The sequence below is a fragment of the Liolophura sinensis genome, chromosome 3 (genome assembly GCF_032854445.1).
Source record: "Liolophura sinensis isolate JHLJ2023 chromosome 3, CUHK_Ljap_v2, whole genome shotgun sequence".
NCBI lineage: Eukaryota > Metazoa > Mollusca > Polyplacophora > Chitonida > Chitonidae > Liolophura > Liolophura sinensis.
Window position 1 is genome coordinate 7456098 of NC_088297.1, and position 23940 is coordinate 7480037.

The 23940-nt window shown below is 39.8% G+C and overlaps 1 protein-coding gene across 1 annotated transcript in view; it reads left to right on the forward strand.

Annotated features, from left to right (window-relative positions):
* The first annotated feature begins 1400 nt into the window (after positions 1 to 1400).
* LOC135463297 (major facilitator superfamily domain-containing protein 6-like) overlaps positions 1401 to 23940 on the forward strand; it is a 34924-nt gene continuing 12384 nt past the window's right edge. Inside the window, exons 1-4 of the mRNA XM_064740558.1 lie at positions 1401 to 2041; positions 4484 to 4634; positions 18773 to 18944; positions 21551 to 21754. Of these exons, the coding sequence (XP_064596628.1) occupies positions 1401 to 2041; positions 4484 to 4634; positions 18773 to 18944; positions 21551 to 21754 (1168 nt within the window). The remainder of the gene's footprint in view (positions 2042 to 4483; positions 4635 to 18772; positions 18945 to 21550; positions 21755 to 23940) is intronic.

Here is a 23940-nt window from a genome sequence, read left to right on the forward strand (position 1 = left end):
TTCATCACTTCTCAGCACCGATTCTTTCTTGTGTTGCTCAAGTAAAGTTGAATAGGATCTAGCTCATCTGAAAATATGATTACTCATTGCTACATCCATAAGCCATAGCAGAATTGCCATGTTATGCTTAAAACACAAATGCCTATCATTGGTATACACATAAGCCACAGTAGATTTGTCATCCTATGCTTAAAAACACATACATGCGTATAAATATGTGCACAAACAGTAAATTCCATTAATGTTTTATCATTTGAGATTATCTCTCCTTCAGTCTTCGAACAACTGTGTCTGGAAATCTGCTGTACAACGTCACAGTTGTTCAGTTTTCGCAAGACGCTATCAAGATTTTCTGCTGAACTGACTGACTGCGCTCGTGAGGACACTGTTGCGTTGAACCTGTTCGTGTGTTTCCGTGATGAAATATTGCCATCTGCTCCACTCAGTAAAACAATTATTTTCTTAGAGTGGATGACTAATTGTTTTCTAATCACTTGACCGTTAGGAATTTTAAAAATGCCGTTGTGCAGACTTTTGTATGAAAGACTTTTTTATTGTTTTTTTTTCAACAGAACAGAAAAAATCAGTTTGTGATCTCTTAAATGACTCTTCTGTTCTTCTGTCAAGCTTGAAGAAATTTCGTTTCATCCCATCAACGTTGAGAGAAAAAAAAACGATATTTATATAAAAGAAAACACAGAAAGCTGATTAGTGACATAGCCCTGGGAGAAAACATCGCTGTGACTCAGCTAGTATTTGGTTGTCCAAGTGTAAAGACGCTGTGAGGCTATTCGCAGATATTAGATTCAGGACAAGGGGATTGCCGTGAATATTTGGGAGAAGGAAACCGGGCAGAGCCAGGGGGAAACCCACGACCGTCTGCATGTTGCTGCAAGACCTTACCAAGTACGACCGACGAGGAAGTCAGCGTTAGCTGGACTTGAACTCACAGGGACCGCACAGGAGAGAGGTTCCTGTGTCTTTGATCACGGTCACCGATGCCAGGGGGGAAACCCACAATCATCTGCAGTTTACAGGTGTTTCTTTTAGAGAGAAAATCTGAAAAAACCGTTTGAGAATTAACGCATAAAATAACACTTCATTGAACAGTCTTCGATATTCGTGTGAGACCAAGGAAAGCGTAGTCACCAGTGTATAAATCTACATGTGTAAATATATGTACATAAATTAACCTCTATGCACTCAAGCCACACATATCTGACTCTGTGTTTGATAGCCCTGGGCAATTATCAACAGTTTGCACCCAAGTGTGTTGTTAGGCTCGTGGCTGACGGAAGAGGAACTCCTGTCGAAACTGTTGAAAGGGTTTCTGCATTCGACCAAAAGAACTGGAGGTGTGAAGAAAGGGAGCGGGTTTTGATAGAATGAAGAGAGTCAACATGGTTGTTCAATCTTCAGATCGACCGGATAGTTACAAACAGGGTACATGCGCACTGGAGAAATCTCCTTCAGAGTCACTGCCGAATTTGGCACCGTACAAAGCCAGTTTCTTCTTCGTCATTTCCTCGCATGGTGTGATTTCATCTTTCCTTCCGCTCTACTTCAAGCAAATCGGTCTAAGTCCAGGTCAGATTGGTACAGTTATGTTCTTCCGTCCCATGGGCGGATTTTTTGGTGGACTTCTAGTCCCACACATTTCGAAGACGTTTTCTAGTGAGCGAAAGGTGGCGATGGCCTTCTCCTGTCTCCTTATTTTATCCACGTTTGCAATATATTTTCCCGATTCTCCAGCTCTTGCCTCAGACTGCCCTCTGACGAGAAAAAACACATCGGCAGAAGAAATCAGTGTAAATAGTACCTTGCAAGGTGACGAAAAACTAGTTGACAGGGTGTGGATGTACGAAATGAACGCACGCTGGCTTCCAATCTTTTTGTACGGTTTACTCCTGTTTTGTGCCGAATTTTTCCATATTGGTATGGATGCCATTCAGCACGGAGTGACAATGAAGGTGCTGAGAAAGGAAAATTCCAAACTGTATGGCACTGTTCGTGCGTGGGGAGCTCTCGGGTATGCAGCTGCGTAAGTCCAAGATTTATCTTATGTTGTGTTTTTATTTTTGCAGCTAATGTTTTAAATAAAAGACATATCAGACGAACAGTTTAAAGAAATACTCTCTGTGGGCAAAACATACTCTGTGTTGACAAATTTCGCGTAAGTTACACTTTTAAGCCATTCCCGAATATCTGACAGAAAAAATGCATGGAAGAGTAGGGTAATTTTAAAACAAAAAATATGCACCGACCTAACATTTTTTGGGGATATATTTTTTTTAGTTTCCCCATTCTTTATTTTAGAGTTGAACGTCTTTTTTAACAGTTTGCCGAACTTTTTAAAACATTTTGGAAGTGATGAGTTCTGACGTTTTGTTATTAAATAGCATTCAGATTTGCAACACACACAAAGCACAGGTGTTGAAATCTCATATAAATTCTGTTATTTTCATTCAGCACCGAAATGTGTTATCCCTGTTAAATAATTGTTAAGTACTCATGTTTATGTTAGAAAAAAGTAAAACACAAACCTGTGTTGAACCAAAATGAGGTAATTTATGCAACTGAACAAAAGCTTGAGTATTTTGCAATACTTTAAACACAAGACATTGTGTTAATTCAACTCAAGATAGGATTGTTCAAATAGGACATAAGACTTTCGTTCGAAAGAACACAAGTATGCGTTTAATGTTGTGTCACGCCTTTGGTGAAGACGCCTACAGATCAATTCGTGGAACAGCGACTGACCTATACCTATATGTACCTTTCACCAAGAAGGTGTACTTCTTCCAAAAAGTTCAAAACGTGTCAATGACAAATTAGTAAAATGCCTGATTTCTCATGAACTCTGTACAGTTCTTTCTGCGATGCATATACAAGCGTAAAGCAAAAATAATTTAGTTTTCTGTACTACTGTCCAGTACTACTGTCCAGTGTTCCAGTGTTCATTTAATGTGGCGAGCTCTAAAATCATGCTAGTTGGAGCGATGTTGTGACTCTCCTTTATAGCAATGGAGGGAAGAAATATACTTTCACCAACTAAACTAATTGCTATAAAGTGGGCAGCGATAATACCACTTTTGAGTCTTAATAACACCAAAAACGCTGCGCTGCCATGATACAGCAAAACAGATTTGCTCTCAGGCAGACGTTAAGAATGCATGCACAGGATGTATTAAAGGCGTAAAACTGTGTGCAATAACAGTATATTTTGTTATACGTCATCCTGGAAAGGTGCAATTATATTCTCTGTTTCAAGATATCAGAGATTCGAAAAAAGTCAGTGTTGCTTTTCAGCCTTTTTATCAGTTCTAGTTTTACATGTACGTCCTGTTTTTTTGACGGATACATCTTTTGTAGTTCCATACACTGTAAGGAATTGCTGTAAGTTTCCAGCTGCAAGTGGCATTAATCAGGAAACCAGTTAATTCGCCTGTAAATCTACAACATAGCGATCATAATTATTTACACAATAAGTTGCTGTAATTGCATCTATAATTTATGTAAAAGGGTTTAAGGGTTCCTACTTAGTATTAAGGTGCAGAGTTACGCCTGGTGAGTAATAACATTGTGTTGGTATTTAAATCTTTAACGCGTTTCGTCTCTCTTGAGGCTTCTAAATGGTACTGTTAATAGTCACAAAGAACATATATGTAGGCATAAATAAATATGTAGATAATCAGCTTTACCAACGCTTAGTTATTGCCTAGTAAATGTAAACACAGAAAAAAAGCTTACAGGGCTTTATATAGGGCTGTACACAAATAGAGCTAAACATGACGAACAATATTACGACCCTCACAATGAAACCTAGCTGTTAAGTTCGGGATTGTATTTCCGAATGAAGTGCTGTTCCACATGAACTCGTATTGTATTATCTTCAAAAATAATTTTAAAAAGGAGTAATATTGAGAATTTATTCATAATATTTTGCACACATGCCCAAACGTGTTTATTGACTTCAAGGTGTCGTAAAGAATCGTTGTTGATTTGTTGTCGATGGACTCTGGTTCATTTTTTGACATACATTACAGACTAGGACGTAAATCAAATCCTTGGAGTTACAGTTCTTACATGCATTTATGATATAGTGCTTGGAAGAATGTGGGAACTGAAATTTGAACTTAACCATTATATGATAACAACATTTACATCGTTTATCATGGCATTTGCTGGCAGAAAGTCTCCACAGAGTTCAAACTCAATTTGGCCTTGCTTAATAGTTGCCAAGTTCTTAGCTTGTCTAGTCACTTTTAGAAAATGCTTTTCCTCAAATGCAGTGCAAACTCTTTGGTTGGAGTGTAAAAGAGAATGATTGGTTTGAATAGTGGGACATACGTTGTCATCGTAGGGTTTAAGTGTAGATATGATGGTGATATGACACGAGTCATATTATATTGCCAGCACTTTCAACATTTTATTTTAGTTTTATAGTGCCAGAAAGTTGTCTAATAACTATTTGTTTTTGCAGGGCTATAAGCACCGGTCTTCTCATTTATTTGACGGTATCAAAAGAACAGGTTTGCTCCAAAATGCTCTACTCCGCAGACTACCACTTCCTATTTTATTCCTTTACATGTTTTGCGTTCATGAATCTCCTCAATGTCAACAACCTTTTCCAGGTGAGTAAATATTTAGTACAAGTCAAATTTCTCCATGTTCATTACATTAACACCAAATATATTGTCCTTAACCGAAGACTCTTTTTTTTCTGCGTTTATGTCGACAGATGTGTTAACCTCGGGATGGATATGAATCGTGCATAATAAACGAGGGTCCTAGGGACGATGAGCACAGAAATGCATACCAGATCAAGAATTGTTCTTCGCATTTCAATGCACACGTACAATGAGATGCAATTTCGCTTCATTACAAATTCGTCAGAAGTTTTTTTTATGTATTAACAAGTCCCCAAAATCTGTGATCGTGTTATATAACGTATAAGAAAATTGGTCGAATTATTTGAGAAGATATCATAAACTTTAGTTTGATTAATCGTGTCTGGTCAACAACTGTTTTTATTGACGTGTTGTCATCGTTCTGTTTGATACAATGGTTAACTACGTGAATCACACTCAGCACTTAGGTATACCAGTAAACAATGATGGGAAGAAACCATGTACGTACACATCCTGCGCTAAATGTGCTAACGAAACAGCATTCTGGGTAATTCTAGATCAGTGACGTCTAATACATTACAATTAAAATTGCTGCATTTTTTTTACCTAATTTTGCTTAAGCCATGGCGCTTGGGACGTGTATATTACTACTGTTTATTAATTTTTATATCAACAGTTAGAATAAAACCTTGACTGAGGTAAATTGCCAAGAGACCGTATTTCAACGGTTACGTGTGACCATTTGCCAGCTATAACACTGTCGACGCTGCTCTGGTTATTGGTCTCTATGGTGTACACCTTTAATTATATTCACAAATTGTGCAGGATTTGTTGTCAAACCATCCATGTCTAATTTTAACTCACGTGACGGTAATTCATGGAGCTATATGCATAAAATGAATTATAGCGCTATGTGTCTGAATAGCGGTAAATGTAAAAATATAAATGTTAATCAGACTTATTATTATTATTATTAAGCATGTAGATTTACAAATAATATAAAAGACAATCACAAAGATTCAGAGAAATTGGTGCAATATTTTAACAGGAGTTGCATGGGCAATATCTGTGTACATGCAAAACTTTTACTGCCTTAAACATTAAGTACCTGAACGGGAGTAATTATGAACATATCCTTTAGGAAGAGTTGCATGGACAAAATCGTGTGTACAGACAGACACAAGACAGACAGGATGATTCCAGTATATATTAAAAATAATATAACATATGTTATGGCTGTCAAAAAAGCTTTACCTTTAATCTATATTTATGTTATTCAGGTCACGGGATCACGAAGAGATCTTAGACTTAAGTCAAAATTTTAAACCCTTATAAAGTTGTTACTAGGATTTCTTATGAAACAAAATCAAAATATTGCTTGGTAATGCAGGTTCATGGTTTGTTATTGCAGAACAAGTTTGGGTCAATACAGAGAAAAGGAACATAGAAAACTTAATGGTTGAAGTTTGACTTATGTCTAACATTGCTTCTCCCAAGAGCTAAAAAAACTGAACCATTTCCTCGGAGTATATACATTTACACACCATTCCTTAGATCAGGGTCTGCCCAGGTTCTTCCCAACATCATACAGGCTGTCTTACTTAAATTTTAAAGAAAACCAGCGATCGACTTATACAACAACAGCGTTATATTGCTGTTGTCGCATTACCCCATAGACAGTAGTCAAGGGGTGATTCGAGACATGAACAAGGATTTAGATGAGCTATCAGAGGACAAAGTATGTGACAAACTGAAATTTCAAGGTTTCACGAAAAGGTTGAAAGTGCAAAGGTTTACCGTGAGCCTTACCCAAATCTATATTTATTGGACCATTTACTATAGTCCGCGCTGAATTATATAAAAACCTACAAAGTGTTGCAACCGTCAGAGGTTTGGTCACCGTAAAACAAGTGTTGGAATGGACTAGCCTGTTTCCTGTGTTAATACCAAGGTCATTAGGGCTTATTTAACCTTAAATTTTACGATAAGTATAGTTCTCTTGTAAGTAGATATTTGAATAGGATAAATAAAGCGCCCACAATCTCTGACGCTCTGGTTCTTAATGTTTGTTCACCGCGTTGAATGAAATCGACATGTTGAATTTGTGAAGAGTTGAAAGAAAATCACCTGAGTGCACATTGCCCGAGTTCTTTGCCACTGGTAGCCAGCGATTGTCTGGACCGAAACCTCTAAGACACGCCCAATCGATGGGCCAACTCAGCCTCTCCCAACTGTACTAATTCCGGCTGTCATTTTGCCACAGCATGGGGACATGTCCAAACAGTTTCTTTGCGACGACTTGCTAACAAATCAAAAGAACTGAGGAATGTTATTTATTTTTAGTCTTTGCGGACGGGGTGAACAGAATATGCATTCATGTGACGCACGACCTATTTATAGCTTGACAGCTTATGACGTTTCCAGCCGGAATCCAGGGGACACGTGGCGGCGAGTACTCAGTTTTGGGATTTTGGTTTTGCTATTATTTATCCGGAACGAGCATTTCGAATTCTGAATTTATCTTTCGACGCATAGATGCGAATGCCAGAACTCTGTTAAATTTACTAGTTGCTGTGGAGCTCACATGACTTCTTCTCGAAACGGCCCACTCTTTCAAAGGAAAAACAGGTTCTAATCGCTTAAGTTCAACATAACGTATTCTTACAGAAAACAGGAAATTGGCTGCCAGTGCTATTAATCCGTTTCAGACTCCCTATAATAAAGTGGCCAAGAAAGTGTCAACCTCCATTGGCACTCAGGCCATCAAGACATGACTCACTGACCTAGACAAACCGACCTTTTTATCGCCCCCCTCTATACTCTTTAATTTGCATGCTTCTGTCGCTACCTTTCGCTTTACATCACTGCCACCGGTAGGCATGCTTGACCTTGGAAGCATGTGAGACGCACGTAGGTTTGTTTACGCTAAACCTCATCACGTGTGTACTCCTGTCGACCTCTTTAATGAGCATTCAACAATAAAATTGTTTTAGGTTTTGGATAGAGTCATGTTGTACATACTCTACCTAAAGAAAATACATGTGTATAAAGTGTTGTTAGAGACAAAGATTGAGACGGATTGTTTTCTGACATCATTTCATTTCTGACCACCGTGACCCCAGTGACCCCAGTGACCTCGGCGTTTTTCAATATTAGTTCAAAATTTGCTATTCCACGCAGGTAGAGAGGTTAAGTTAAGGGTTAAGTTTAGTCAGCACCTTGGTCTCTAACACAGATGAGATTGAGCCAGTCACATAACCAGGCGCGTATGTTGTGCCCTGGATACAGGTGCTGCCAAGACTATCACAATGGCCCGACTATCACGTCTCCCCAGTCCTCCTTCAGTCGAGACAGTGCCCTCCGGAAAAAGATATTTCATTTTCATTCCTCTCCGTCAAATCCATGAAATCACATTTCTCTGCCCTTTCAGCATCCCTCGCCCTGTTAAACATAATAGACATGTCCTGCTTAGTGTTGTTGTGTGCCATAAACCGCGGAGCTATTAAACAAGACGATTCCTGCAGGGTGTTGTCGTATGAAATTAAACCGTGGAGCAAAGGGTTTACGGGTCAAGTTAATAACATTCGTATCCGCCTTTCAACTTAATGTTCTCCATCTCACTTTTCCAGCGCCCATAGCGATTGAGTATTGTCTTATTTGGCACTGTTGGCTGTCGATGATGCTGCGGCTCATAGAAGACTATGCAACCCATATGCGTTTTTGTCGGGCACAAAAAGCTAAACTTCCTCCACAAAAAATTGTCCTAACCGTATGTAAGACACTGGCTTATTTTCTGGCACGAGTTTGTAACCATTCCCGCATGTACTTACATTCTTAAAATACACAACACGGTGTGTTCGCTAATCTCTGGTAGGGTCAAGTATAATCTTAGCAAAGATTATTGTTTTAGCTATGACTACCAAAGCCCCATCGCCCTAAATGTCAGTTTTATTGGTCGCCCTAACGTCCTTTCTTTTTGCCTGGCTTAACATTGATCTAACCAGATCTGTTGGACTTTGTATCCACAACATGACGTGAACATACCTAATGCTTCAAAATGCATTTACAACGCTTGTCGTATACTCAGATCCCTTTCCCCTTAGACTCAAATATTTTTGCTGAATGAAGAGGTTCCACAGATGGAACAGAAATATCTTCAGCCCATTTCTTCCAAACAAAGTAAGTAAATAAATATACAGAGATTTTTTGATTTGTTAAGGTGCATTGCTCAAGCCTGTTTCCCCCCTGAGGTGTTGTGGAAATGCGTGCACATCTGACGTAATCACGTGGTATATGAGGAAGGTACAAATTGCTAAAAACCATAGTTACTTTTTTGCTTTTACTACGAAGTGTTAGATAACCTTTCACTATTTATGTAAAAGTGAAATGCCAGTATTTCCTTCACTGATAATAGTGACACCTGCAAGGATTCAAGTATATCATAACGACATTGAAAAGTTAACGTTCACAGCCATCATATTGAAAACAGATAACACACTCCAAACATCCCCCTGCTGATTTTACTTATTTTATCGTGTAAGTTAAATTTATTTACCAGTCGTATACGTACGACACAGTAAATATGGCCACCGAACTTCCGGTTTTTATGGTACATGCCACGTTGAAAGCATTATGGGAAAAGCATTAAAGTACACTGCTCAAGAATCTAAAATTTGTCTGCACTGAGCGCTTTTGATTTTCAGTACGTTATGACAGAGAATCATCATTAATCTTTTGAACAGAGGTTTCTTCCCCGGTGGCTCCTTACCATAAGAGCTCGAAGTCGGGGACATCCCAGTAATCACGCTAAAATTCGTGATCGGCTCATACTTAGCTAAATAGCTTCAGTTTCACATGATTTTGAGCCTGAGTAAAAATTCATATTTTTCGCATCAAAAATGTTTGAGTGAGTGAGTGAGTGAGTGCTTGGGGTTAAACGTCGTACTGACCAATATTTCAGTAATATGACGACGAAGAGTCCTTAGGGTGTATGTACGTGTAATGTACCCCCTTGTTGCAGGACGGGTTTCCACCGCTCTTTTATCTAGTGCTGTTTCACTGAGACGACTTACCGAAGGCAAGTAAACCGCCCCGCCCGAGCCATATAGATGATACGAGCCAACCAGTCGCTGCACTATCCTCTTAATACTGTACGCCAAGCGAGGAAGCTACAACTTTCTCTTTTAAAGAAAAGGGTTTGACACTTGCCAGATAACTATTAGTTAAAAGCATTGTTCTTTTCGTTTTGTTAAGGTAAAAACAGTACATCCCATCAATAGGCCGTTCATCTCATCGGCCGTAGTGATATAAGGATCTCGACCCAAGACAACGATGGTATCGGTTAGAAAAAGGTACAAATTGCTAAAAACCATAGTTACTTTTTTGCTTTTACTACGAAGTGTTAAATAACCTTTCACTATTTATGTAAAAGTGAAATGTCAGTATTTCCTTCACTGATAATAGTGACATTTCGCTCAGTTAGATACCACTTTTGTCACTACATTTTATTATATACATATTTCCCACCCACACGTCAACAAACAATTTTATGACGCCCCAAACCGAGCTCAGTGGGCTGACGTCATGATACAAACTTAGTCATCTTTAACATATCTACGTCACGCAAGAATACTCGACATCATAAAAGCCGTCATGCTATATAAACAAGTCAGTGAATACGTTCAACTAGAAATATTACTTAAACATGTTTAAAGACACAATATCACAATATTTTCAAAATATGAATAATAAATAGAATATTGCAAAGTGAAGGTTGCAAAACTCAAAAATAATATTTATGATATTCAACCTTCTGTGTGCAATATCCTCTATATATTCTACTAGCAAATTAACTACATCATACTCGATTTAAAAAAACATAAGAAAACACCTATTGGAAAGAATGAGAAAGTCGCTCTACATGTAGGCCTACCACGAATAACTATGCAAATCAGACTCCGAATATATATTTCAGGCAGAGATTAAATATGTGGTTCACAGTAGAAATTTTAATGTTTGCATATTGGCGACACAAGTTGAAGGCACCCCCCCCCCCCTTTCCCCCACATGGGATGTTAATTGAACTTGAATGTTACTGTACTAGAAATATTTATTCAAATTATTCCATTTTTTCCTCGTCTGCCCCATGTTACTTAACCTACTGTAGAAAAGCTGTGACTTTGATGGAGCAGCCAAGTATAAGCGTAAAAATCTTCCTTGCTGGTACACAGCCAGATAGCGTTTAAAACACCCTACGTATAAAGAAATTCACCGTATGTAAGAACACAAATATATATTTTACAAATCCCCTGTTTACTGTAGGTGTTTCATCTACACTTTCTACACACTAAGTTTGGTTTTAGGCTTTGTCTATTTCATATTAAACTCATATAAACCCAGCGGATTACCAGAGCGATCGAAGACCACTAAGGGTCCGATCCAAACCTTTATTAAGTTTGGGATTTTGAAGGCCGAGAGTGATTGTCATGTTACCCGTGCTTAGGACATTTCGAAGTAGATCCCTCTGTAAAGGTAGTCTGTTTCGGTCCTAACACTCACAGATACATCCCTCGTGATGACAATAAATGAGATTATTATTCGAGGCTTTGAAATTAATTTTGTTAAAATGACACAGTTAATGGGGGACCTGTCAAACGCTCCGCTGCAGGACCTTGTCCCATCTCATCATGATGACGTCACATTAAAGACAGCAGGACGTTGCCATAGAAACTGTTATATTGTTAGGGTGCAGATGTTACGCTACAATCCATTTTTAACGTAACAATGATTCGAGGTCCTGCTTCACACCTTTGCCAACCACTGTGTATATTATCCTGGTTGCCAAGCCGGGTAAGGATCATACTGATCCATCTAATTACTGTCCCATAGCTCTTATCAGCTGTGTCCGCAAGACTATGGAACGGCTGGCTAATAATAACTTTGTTTGGTTCCTCGAGATGCGCAACCTGTTATCTAGTATTCAATGTGGATTTCACCAAGGTTGATCTGAAACTTTTATTTCTGACGGTTCTATGAATAACTTGTTGCTTCCTCGAATGGTCCTCAGCACTGAGAGGTTAGAACAAGGAAACAGGATTGGTTGGCCCGGTGTCAGTATAATGCGATTGGGCGTGGTGTCATGTCTGGTGTCTTTGGCATGATACTTTCGACAGCACTATTGGCAGCAGGGACCTTGTCACAAGAAGACACAGAATAAGTGCACGCGCATAATGACTCCTCGTCGAATGTGACTAAAAAAAAAGTATGACGTAAAACCCCAAGCATTCATTCTTTCATTCTATAAATAATCTGATAATGTTATATCAAGATTTTTTACCTTTAAATGCATACAACACGACATGGAATGATTGTATTTTAAAATACCTTCTTGGCATGGTCTTTTATGTCATTTCCCATTATTTCCTTCAGCTTTTTTATCTTTCCGTATCGGTGTTTTCCACTTATTCTGATTCCTATGAGCCCAAAATGGATGAACTCTTAGAACAGTACTCCGTCGCCTACACGTTTTAGCATCACAGTGCACACCTTAGCCAAAATTCTTACATCTGGAACAGCGGGTTCTTCATAGCTTAATAATTTTCTTGCATCTTACCCAACAAGCCATGTCTATGCCTGTGTTTACAGTCCATTATATGTAGACCCATCCAATAATTATCTTAGGAAGATCCATTAACCCGGTCTACTTGTCGGTGGCCCAATATGGAAGCTAAAATCAAGCTCTAGGCAATAACTTCAGTCTCCTTTTTTGGCGTTCTCTCCGTGGCTTTCTCTATAACCTAAACTAAAAAGCGATGTAGGTAAACAGAGTCAGATACAATTCGTCCTTTAATTGAAAAATCTTTTGCTAAAATTCAAACTAACCGTATATAAAATTACAGTGTGTCATCCACGATGATGTATCACTTCGAGTTATCTGACGTTGGCATGTCGTATCAACCGAGCTCGAAGAGACCTCAGGCAAAATGAGAACTGATACAACACCGCGGAACAGACACTCTTAGCATAATCTGTATATCATATACCTTTTTGCCCTCTAAATGATCAAAGCGCATACGGTTTTCGTTAATTGGTGGATTGACTTGCTACAACTAGAGGACCTGCACAAACAAAATGTAGTTCATCGAATGTGTAAGAGTTTTTCAGTTCGAATATGATTATATTCTTTAAATCATAAATATTGTATTGTTTGTATTGTCTCTATATAAAACCAACCACCTGTATATTATCTATCTATATACCCTTATGTAGATGAAATATTTTAAAGATATAATTTTATTTTCGACTATTCCCTTTCGCTTATGTCGTTTTAGATGGCTTTAAAATATCCGTCTATTTTGTTTGAAGTTGAATGCTTTCATCCTATTTTTACTGTTTTTCCTTGTTCAAAAATATTCTTGCCACAGTGTGGTTGCAATACTACGGAGTTCCGCCATGCAATAATCACTCATTCGAACCATTCCACTCTGATAAGATTGATACCACTATCTACCAGAAACCTGCTTCTGAGTTATTGAACACAACAGTCGTCAACAGAGAAAAAGCTCCTGATTGTCCTGCACGTCCAAACCACTCAGCAACATTGAGTCGAAAAGCTCCTGATTGTCCTGCGCGTCCAAACCACCCAGCAACATTGAGTCGAAAAGGTCCGTCTGTTAATCCCATATGTAATATAAATACATGTACGATGTGGACATCGGCGTTAGTGTACAGAGATTTACTATCTCACGGTTTTCCATTCAGTAAATAGTATTTTATAACTACTGTGTGCAATTGCCGGTGGGTTCCGTCTTGTGCTGTAAATCCATGCGTTCCTGAGGACGAAATCGTCCTGAAAGGTAAAAAAAACAAGCGTATTTACAACACCAAACCATTTCGTGGAGAAATTCGATGCGTTATATTGTCGCTCTTGTAGCTTTACTTAACACTGAACTAATTGGCGAAGATCTGACAGCTCATAAAGGTTGGACTTGTATGATGTAATTCGGCTTAGGCTACCAAATGTTCGCGGAAAAATGCATGAAACTAACCTCATTATCTGGTGGTCTTAAGTGCCATACTCGTCAGATTGATGTGCCCTTTTTCAATACATTTTTATAATCAGTTTAACAATATATACAGGGGTGGATAATTATGAATAAATAACTAATTGGACACTAATCTTTTAAACAAATGCTGCAAAGCGAGATATGAACACCCAGTATGCAAGACCTTCGCTATAATGCTGTCTAAGTAAGGATAATTTACAATGCGAACAGTCCGTCTTGTCGTAAAGTCTGTGTGAGACGAAACCCTTTTGGGTCAAATATAGATCAAGATTGGACGTAACATTCGAAAAGCCTGTGGTTTCCTTTAACGTTACGTGGTGCGTAACATTGATGCACTTTTTTAACAATTAATTTACAAATGAAGTGTGTTTTTGTTGCTAGGTCAGATAATGTGCTAGATTCACAAGGAAACATTGAACACGACCTACCGATTTGGTAACTGAGGCTCACCCGTTGATTGAAATGGTATCGGTATCGTAAAATAATATCCAGACTCTTTGTCTGTTTCTTCCGCAAAACACGTCATACACAACACTATCTACTCTACTCAGTGTCAGTTGGTTTTAAATGTTAATTACCTGCGCGCGGTTTTGCCATCCGCGTTTCATTCCAAAACGCTCACCGACTCACATATTCGTGCCGGACACCAGGGTTTCCATCTGGGATTTTAGGAGATGCGGTCGTTTGGCAACGCTTGTCATCCGACCCTTGTCGAATTATGCGAATGATATTTTTATTTTATTTCCTGTTTGGTGTTTCACGTCGGACTGAAGACTATCTCACTTATATGGGCTATCTCACTTATAACGGCCATCCGCAGGTTGCTGGCTGACCTTCCCACGTACAGCAGGACAGGAAGCTAGCATGCGCTGGTCCATTTAAATGTTAGATGCGTTTGTACTGCAAATGATAATAGGCATGCTGTTGGAATGTATTTAATATCCCCCACACACACGTCCGGTTAATTGGTCCAGAGTATGACTACATGCTGTAGATCCCTGGGGCCTTGGTTACACTGCCAGCAATACATTCCTCTGATAACCATTACAGATTTAGGGAAAGAATTTAATGCTTATAATCTGGTGACAACGTTGAAGGAATTAGGAATTCATCTACAGACTCGGTAACTTAAATACATATTATAAAAGCCTGTCAATGACTAGTTTAGACAGAAGGAGACTTTCTTGCGTCTTACATAGCCCATAGAGCAAGAATTTATGGTTCAGTTTGATCATGCAAATGACGGCATGGATCTGTCCATGCCCGTATATTCAAGAGGTAAGATGTAATAAAAACACCTGGTTGATATGGAAATGGGCCGCCTCACTAAAGAGTTGTTTGCTGTATCATTTAAGGCATGTGAAATGTGCTACAAGTAAATTTATCGGCAAATTACATATGATTTAACAACCTCTATGGTTAATCCGTTATTCTACTCAGCTGTATGCATGTTTCACCACGAGGATGTTGTAGAAACGAAATAAGAAAATTCCATGTATTGTTATTTCAAGGACAAGTCAGTCCAAGGACAATGCCGGCTGAATTATGGGAAACTAATTAAATCAAAATGACGAGAACTTCGGAACGTTAAGCGAGCAGGCTTACAATATTACATAAAGGGCATAGAGAGCCTTGTATTTATGGCCGTTACCCACGTGATATATAGGGATCCTATGTTTTTCAGTAAAGGATGGTTTGTATATGTATCCTCTGAAAAAAGGGACCTCTTCAGTGTTTACACTCAAAGCCGCCTCTATCGAGAAAAGCCCTGAACTAACTCCAGAATTTGGTGCAACGTAACTTCAACAACAACATTACATTGTAAAGAAAACATATTTAATGGCTTTCGTTTTAGCACACAAAGAGACGATAAGCATACTTCCCACAGCCTGTGGGAAGTTTCCAGGCAAAAACTGATCAAACTTTGATCGAGGCTTCCAAATTACCCTGTTCTACGCGTCAAACATGGTTCCCACCGCGGCGCCATATTCATTAAATATGAGTTAAAATAAACTACCGGGCAAAAGAAACGTATAACTTTTAAATGCAGTTTTTCTATGGAAAAATAGTTGAATAAGTTTGAACGTTGTGCGAATACGTTTGCACATAAGCACCCTGTGTACACGTCACTTTTTAACGAGATTCATTGAAATTGGTGTAAGACATCATGAAAAATCGGAAAAACAGAGTTCCGGGCCCTGTTGAAAATTCTCGATAATGACCGCCGCATAAATACCGATGTAGCACATGGTAAGGGTGCAATACCCTAAAAAACATCTAAGAGATGCCGAGACTCACACAAGCAGAACGTGATAGAGCCACTGGTATGGCCGACATGGGGGCCAGCCAACACCACATTGCCAGAACATTCAATTGCAGTCAAGCCACCATCAGCAGACTGTTGGGTCATTACCGCCTAACAGGCAGGACACGAGATCGTCCAAGATCGGGCAGGCCAGGTGTTACAACGCCTGGCGAAGACCGGTACATCCGCACAATCCACCTGCCTAACCGTTTTGTGACGGCAACGTCAACGGCGGAAACGGCGGAAACGGCACTGGGACACCCCATCAGCAGACGCACAGTCTTACGACGACTCAGCGTGAGTGGTATCAGAGCCTATCGCCCCTTCCGTGGAATGGCATCGACTCCTCTATACCGTCAAAACAGGCTGCGTTGGGCAAGAGTTGTACGTCGATGGCAGCGACGAGACTGGGAAAGGGTGCTGTTCACTGAAGAAAGCCGATATAACCTCTTCAGAAATGATGGTCGAATTCGTGTGTATCGACCCAGGGGAGAGCGATTGACACAAAACTGCATTCAGAATGTCCACCCTTTTGGTGCTGGTGGGGTGCTTGTATGGGGCGGAATTTGTGGACAGGTGAGAACGAGAGTGGTCATCATCCAGGGAAATCTGACTGGCCAAAGATACCGAGATGAAATATTGGAACCTGTTGTGGTGCCATTCGTGCATCAACAGCAAAGGGGTATCTTTTTGCAGCAGGAGTTGTACTAAATTATCTGGACACCGTTGATGTCCGTTGATGTCAACGTACTGCCTTGGCCAGCACGATCGCCAGACATGAATCCCTTAGAGCATCTGTGGGATCATCTTGATCGACGTCTGAGACAACGCGTCCCTCCCCCACAAAACAGGCAACAGCTCGAACAGGCTTTATTTGAGGAGTGGGGCAGAATTCCTGATGACGTCATCTGGCGGCTGACGACTTTCATGGGGAGACGTATTTTGGCTTTAATTGATGCAATGGGTGCTGACACACGCTACTAACGATCTGTCTTATGACATGATAGGACATTAGGTACACCTTTTTAAGGTAGTCCCTTTACTTGCATTTGTGTAATTTTTCATATTTACCCCATGCCTTCTTTACTCGGCCTGACAGCAAGTGTAATATCCATATGGCTTTGAATTTTTCTTGTGGTGCTGAACAAGGTTATACGTTTCTTTTGCCCGGTAGTATATAACTGACCGTCTTAGTGAAAATCCTTAACTTTGTCCCCTAATCAACCTAAACACAATGTGGTGAATCATCATCAATTTCCACCAGTGCGCCACCACACACGATCCGTCGTTAAACGATCGCACGGGAATAATATTTTCAATAAATGCAGACTTTACATCACTGTTGTAGAGCTAAACTTTCAGTCCAGTCATCATCATCATGTACTGTAGCCGTTCCTTTCAAACAAGATGTGATTTTAAGCAATACTGCTTGTTGAAATTTTGCTAGCGTAACCCACTACTCTTACAAGAGACAACACAGCGTGAGGGGATTCCCGTGGCTCAGTGGTTTCGTGTTGGCTTTGTAATACTCAAAGCTCGTGGTCTTAAATAATTTGCAACTTAAGCTAATAAAACAGAAATTTAAAGAACATAATCCTATTCGAGCTGAAGAAATTGTGCTCATCTTTAAATGAATTGGCGCAGGCTCTCTAGCTGTAGGAAGTCGGTCTACTGATTGATGAAAAGCCGTGTGCGTTTTGACCATTTAGTCCGGTAAAATAAAGCTATGTGATAAATAGATTGTTATAAAAGTGCCTGTTCCGCGATATTGTATCAGCTCTCGTTGTCTCTTTTTTTTCATATTGTCGGTCACTGGCTTCCAGAAGAGAGTGTATGTGGAAACACTAGTTTTTCTTCAATAATTTTAAAGACCATTTGCATGTTAATTACTTGATGCAATTTAGTTCTGATGAACTGGACACTAGTGATTTTTCATCGATGGCAAGTACAAGTATACATGCGCTAAGATATCATTAAACAACTCCTTGCCACTCTGCATTGTATATAATTAAACCAGACCGAGTTCAAATCTCAGATGAATACTGGATTTAGGTAACGCCTTCCACAGGCTTAAGCCCAACGCTAAAGTTGCAATATGTTGCCTATAACGTCATTTGAGGTGGTGATTGGTAAATTTGAAGGAGCAGATTCAGAGGCCGGCACATACTGGTCACGTGTAAGTGACTGTCAACTATCACACTGCCGTCGCTGCCCTGGTTTACTCTTATTGCTGCAGTGTTTATAATGTCGTTACTGCTCTGGTTTAGTCTTTGTGCTGCAGTGTTTATACTGTCGTCACTGTTCTGGTTTACTCTCTGTGCTGCAGTGTTTATAAAGTCGTCATTGATCAGGTTTACGCTCTTTGCTGCAGTGTTTATACTGTCGTCACTGCTCTGGTTTACTCTCTATGCTGCAGTGTTAATACTGTCGTCACTGTTCTGGTTTACTCTCTATGCTGCAGTCTTAATCCTGTCGTCGCTTCTCTGGTTTACTCTCTATGCTGTAGTGTTTATACTGTCGTAGATGCTCTGGTTTACTCTCTGTGCTGCAGTGTCCATACTGTCGTCGTTGCTCTGGTTTACTCTCTATACTGCAGTGTTAATACTGTCGTCGCTGCTCTGGTGCACTCTCTTTGCTGTAGTGTTTATACTGTCGTCGCTGCTCTGGTTTACTCTCTATGGCGCAGTGTTTATACACACGGCTCTTACCTCCCAACAAAATATTTACAATGAAATATGAAAAGCAAATTAATCTAAAGCCTGCAACTTCAGGGAACATTCAAGGAAGATGACGACAGTTTGTGTAACAAAATGATGTCACACTCGGACTTCCGGTCCGCCATGTGCTCCTTCCACATCATATCCTGGCTGTTAGTGCTGCTCGGCCGCAGTGTGTTTTATGCCGTTACACAGGGCTTCCTCAACTGGCATTTAGAAAACATAGGTAAGCTAAAAAATATGTGGGACTTTGCTGGAAACCTTACTCTTGTTGTGATGAGTTTCGTTTTTCTCCTGTACCAGGATATATACTTTTATAGCTAGGGATCAGAACTTTTTATACATGGTAGGCAGATATTTTTGCAATCGAAAGGAATTGTGTACGTTTGGCATGATCGATTAGGTAAGCAGGGGAATACTTCTCTAAATCCGAGAAAAGAAGGCTCATCGTAATTCCGTGTATAGCACCTGACCATCAAATCAGACATTCTTAGACCATTCTTAAACCATAAATGGACGTTCCAAATCGATACACACAGTATCCCTTCCCAAAACAATCTAAAACACCAGCTTCCCAAAAAATTGACAGAAATAGCATGTAAATAGTAAATAAAGCTGGTAACACGTGTATCTAAGAGAGTTTTCAGTGATGCATGCAATTAAAGCAGGTAGTCCCTGACTAATTTTAGTTCGAATACAAACACAGATATCTCAGTCACGCTTTGATTGCATGTGTGACATAAAAGCATCCCGCCGATGTAAACATGAACGCAGATACAGTCCATAGCACAACTATGACACTTTGTACATATTTACCAACCAAAGCGTTATAATGATTACAGAAATAAAAATGCCTCTGATCTGAATAACCCTTGATTGAGTGTCCTTGACACATTAGTTTTTTTTATTATTATTAAAACCATGTGGCGCACAATCTGCAAAAATGCCACAAAAGGGTAATATGTATGAGTTGATAACCAGTTGATAACCAGCTAACGGAAGAAACGGAACAAAACTGTTTTGGACTTTTGAATTGATGTAAGGATTAAAAACTATACAAAATACACTGATGCCTGAGAGCTCCCAAATCGCCATAGCGATAATACTTAGACTCGGGGTTTTCTGATGACCAGTGGCTTACCACATGAGCTTAACCCAATGTAAGTCAAGAGGATCGGCGGTCCTATTACATTTTCAGAAAAACCTATGATCATTTTAAAGCCATCACTATTCCTGTGAAAACCCTCTCTCTTTACATCTGCTGAAGCATTTCGGTAATGCAGAGAATTATGTACAAAAATGAACTTATTTTCATACTTGTTACGTTTGCAACAAATTTTGAATTTGCTGGATTTCACTGTATGTAATTGACCTAAGAAAAGCCCAAGACCTTCATTATATCGTGGTCACAATAGTTTTTCAAGAGTACAAATCATTAGACAAAAAGTAGTCTTAATGAGAAAGAAACCTGAGGATACGTTTAAAGCTCCCGCCCTAAGCCATAAAGTTAACGGGGGGGGGGGGGGGGGGCTAAACATATGGTTTCTTGGTTAGATGTCATACTTTTGGTGAGCGTTATGTATTGTATCGTCTACAATGTGTACTCCTTTAAAACTGAAATGCTGTTAATAACTTGAATACCGTTATATGGAACATATTGACACCAACGATTGAGGGAACGCATTTCTAATGTTTAGTTAAAGGAGAAGAAAACCTAAAAATATGACACTATAGGCTGAAAAGAGCACATTTGTTCTATCTGGTGGTGCCTGTTGCATAATTTTGCCATTTTTCCACACCATACACGTAAAGCCTGAAAACGGCAAAGCTGGCATAAATCGCTCAGTCCATCGCGTCCCCCATCTTTAACACCCTGTAATTTATGCTGGGAATGTGTTGCCTCTCAGCCAATGAGAGTCGTTAAAACTGCCGGCTTGTTCGTGTATACTGGGAACCTACGGCCAACATTCCGGTTTCCCGATCGTCAAGCGGAAAACGAACTGTAATGTTCGCTACCTTCTGAGAAGAAGAGTTCTACTGGAAATGTACGAACTGCACTTCGGTGGTTTCCCACGACAATTCTCCTCCTAACACAGAAGACTTCAGGACTATTTCTCAGACAATATGAAGCCGCCCACAGCGGATTTCGGCGCTGACTTTATTTATAATTTATCAACTTGAGGTACATATTAGATTTTATTTATGCCATGCGCCTGCGAGGAAAAGCATACTCTTTTCAATGATATTTGATTGATATTTTAATTTTCTTCTCCTTTAACTCCTTACAGCGTCTTAGAAATTTGAAACTTAAAATAATTTGGCCATTTTGCAACTTTTTTATGTTAAATTAACATTTTTATGCATTTTTGTCCCGCATTATCAATGTTAAAATCTTGTAGTCTGACATTATGTTACAAATTAATATCTTGTAATGCACCACTCTCCTTATTTATACTAAATATTCCATGTATGTACATTTTGAAATGGAATACGTCTTAACGGTCCATCTTTCTGCAATAAATATAAACGTCTGTTGAAATTCATTGAGAATAAACATATCAACCAAACAATCAGCTAAGCAAACCCGCCTAGAAACATAAGGTGGTGTAACATTTTAATATGTTACACCGCCTTAATATGTTACACCCCCCTTAATATGTTTTAATATGTTGGTATTCATGTTTTAAACACGTTGCAAATGTGAAAATTTAACATTTGGAACATGCTGACATTTTAACATTTGCGTTTTAAAGAAGTAAAAAGAAATTTAAGAGCGTGGAAAATAAACAATAATATGTATACACGACTGCTAATTCTATTATTATTTACTAGGTGCCTCTCCTGCCTTGATTGGAATCGCGAACTGTACAACAACAACAACAGAGTTCTTAATGTTTTTCGCAACACCTAAGCTGATCGAGATGTTTGGGCAAACCAAGCTAGTGGCTGTTGGAATTCTCTCTTACGCCTGTCGATTTCTCATCTTCTCTCTCATCTCCAACCCTTTCTACATATTACCTGTGGAAGTTCTCGAAGGTGAGGGTTTGTTTTCGGAATGATCAAAAATAACAGGGACAATGGGTGTTTCTTCCTTCTTGTAATAGCCACTTAGACCCAGGCCAAACTGTTCAGTGTTGTTTCATAATGCAATTCCACTCCCCCCCCCCACCCCACCCCCCATCAGAAAACCTTATTGCAATTGCAGGAATACTGGAATAGGCTGCTTAGCTGAGGTTTGAATTACTTTAGAGGGAGCAAGTTCTTCGTTCCATTTTCTCGCTGGCTCAGGTGTGACGATGCTTTGTCAGGTACCCGCCGATTGGGCTTTGTCAGGAACATGCCGAAAGAGGTTTATCAGGTATATGTCGAAAGATTTTTGTCTGAAACACGCCAAAGGAAGTTGTCAGTCACAGGCCAGAGAAGATTGTCAGGTACATGCCCAAGGACTTCCATCAGGTGCGTACCGATAAAGGTTTGTCAAGAACCTGCTGAAGGAGGTTGTCAGTTACAGGGCGAAGGAATTTGTCAATTACATGCCAAAGGTTGTCAGGTACCTGCTAGAGGTTTGTCAGGCACGTGCTGAAGGAGGTTTTCAGTTACAGACGGAAGGAGCTTGATGAGTTACAGACGGATGGAGTTTCGCCAGGTGCATGGTGAAGGAGGTTTGTCACTCAGGTAACTGCCGAAGAAGGTTTGTCAGGTACATGCCGAAGGCGATTGGTTACTCAGGAATCTGCCGAAATAGGTTTGTCGCGTATATGTCAAAGGAGGTTTGTCCGGTACCTGCCGAAATAGATTAGGGAGGTACATGCCGAAATAGATTGGTCAGATGCCTGCCGATGGAGGTTTGTCACTATGGTACATGTCGAATGAGATTTGTCGTTCATGTACCTGCTATAGGAGGTTTGTCAGGAACATGGCGAAGGAGACTTGTGAGGTACATGCTGAAGGAGATTTGTCAGGTACATGCCGAAGGAGATTTCTTAGGTGCATGGAGAAAGAGGTTTGTCAGGTACATGCATCCGTCAAAGGCTATGGTATATTTTGAATACACCAGCTTCGATATATAATTCCCCGTCGACGTAAACTGACCAAATAATTCTAGACTACGACAGTAAAAACTAATCACAAAAGCATATATATTTCTAACGAATAATTGTATCCACGTTTTATTTACTTCTGTGGAGCTGCTTCGCTGGCGAATGCTTAGAGCGCCCTGTTCAAAGTCATGATAGCTCGGATCAAATGTGAGTTGGGTCATGCCAAAGACTTTTAAAATGGTACTTGTTGCTGCCTTGTGCTCGGCAAGGAAACATGACAGGTTGGCACCCTTTCAGTGTTATGTGACTGCGTGTGGTGTCATGTATGATATTTTCGAAGTTGTGGCAGCACTTAGGCGGCATGGACGAGCCCTGCCGCAAGAAGACACAGTAACTTTGTACACACCTAATGACTCAGAAGCAACAGGTCAAGCATCAGTAAATACATGTACCTTTGTGTGGTTTATCGCTGAGGCCACTGGCTAACCGTCACAGATTCCACAGCCTCATACCACAACAACCCGTTACACCTAGCTTGAATGAGGACAGCCTTTAGCATCAGCTAACAGGTTGACAGTTTAACGCATGCTGCTTTTACTGCTCAGTAATTTTTCACCGTGTTATCCTCTCACCCAGTACCCTGAAAAGCGGGTCATTCACGCATTCCAAGTACAAAAAAAAAATACAAAAAGCTCCTATTCTCTCCCAGCCAACTCCCTGATGTGAACCTAAGGCCTAACTTCCAGGAACTGGATATTCTAATCGGAGAATTAGCTAAAAAATGGTAAATAGCCGATTGCAAATATCGTATATTGATATTTATAGACTCCATGTTTAAGTACAAAACATTACAGCACAGAGTGTAAAAGTACAACACTGTAATAGCTGGCAAACGAAATCCCGTCAAAATTGTCAAAATACCTCCGTTTGGGCTCACTCTAACCGTTGAAGTAAATGCTTAAAGAGTAGCAATTTAACCATCTCCTATTTACCCTGACTTAAGCAGAAATAGATACTTTCCTGCAATTTAAGAATTGGAAATCTCCGGTTTGGAATTGCACAAAACGCTCTTCTATAACCATACTCACACATTTACTAAACATTTGTATGAAATGAATGGACAGGAACAAGCCGCGCAGAATTACAACAGCGTCAGCACATCCAACCCCCAGATCTGACTGG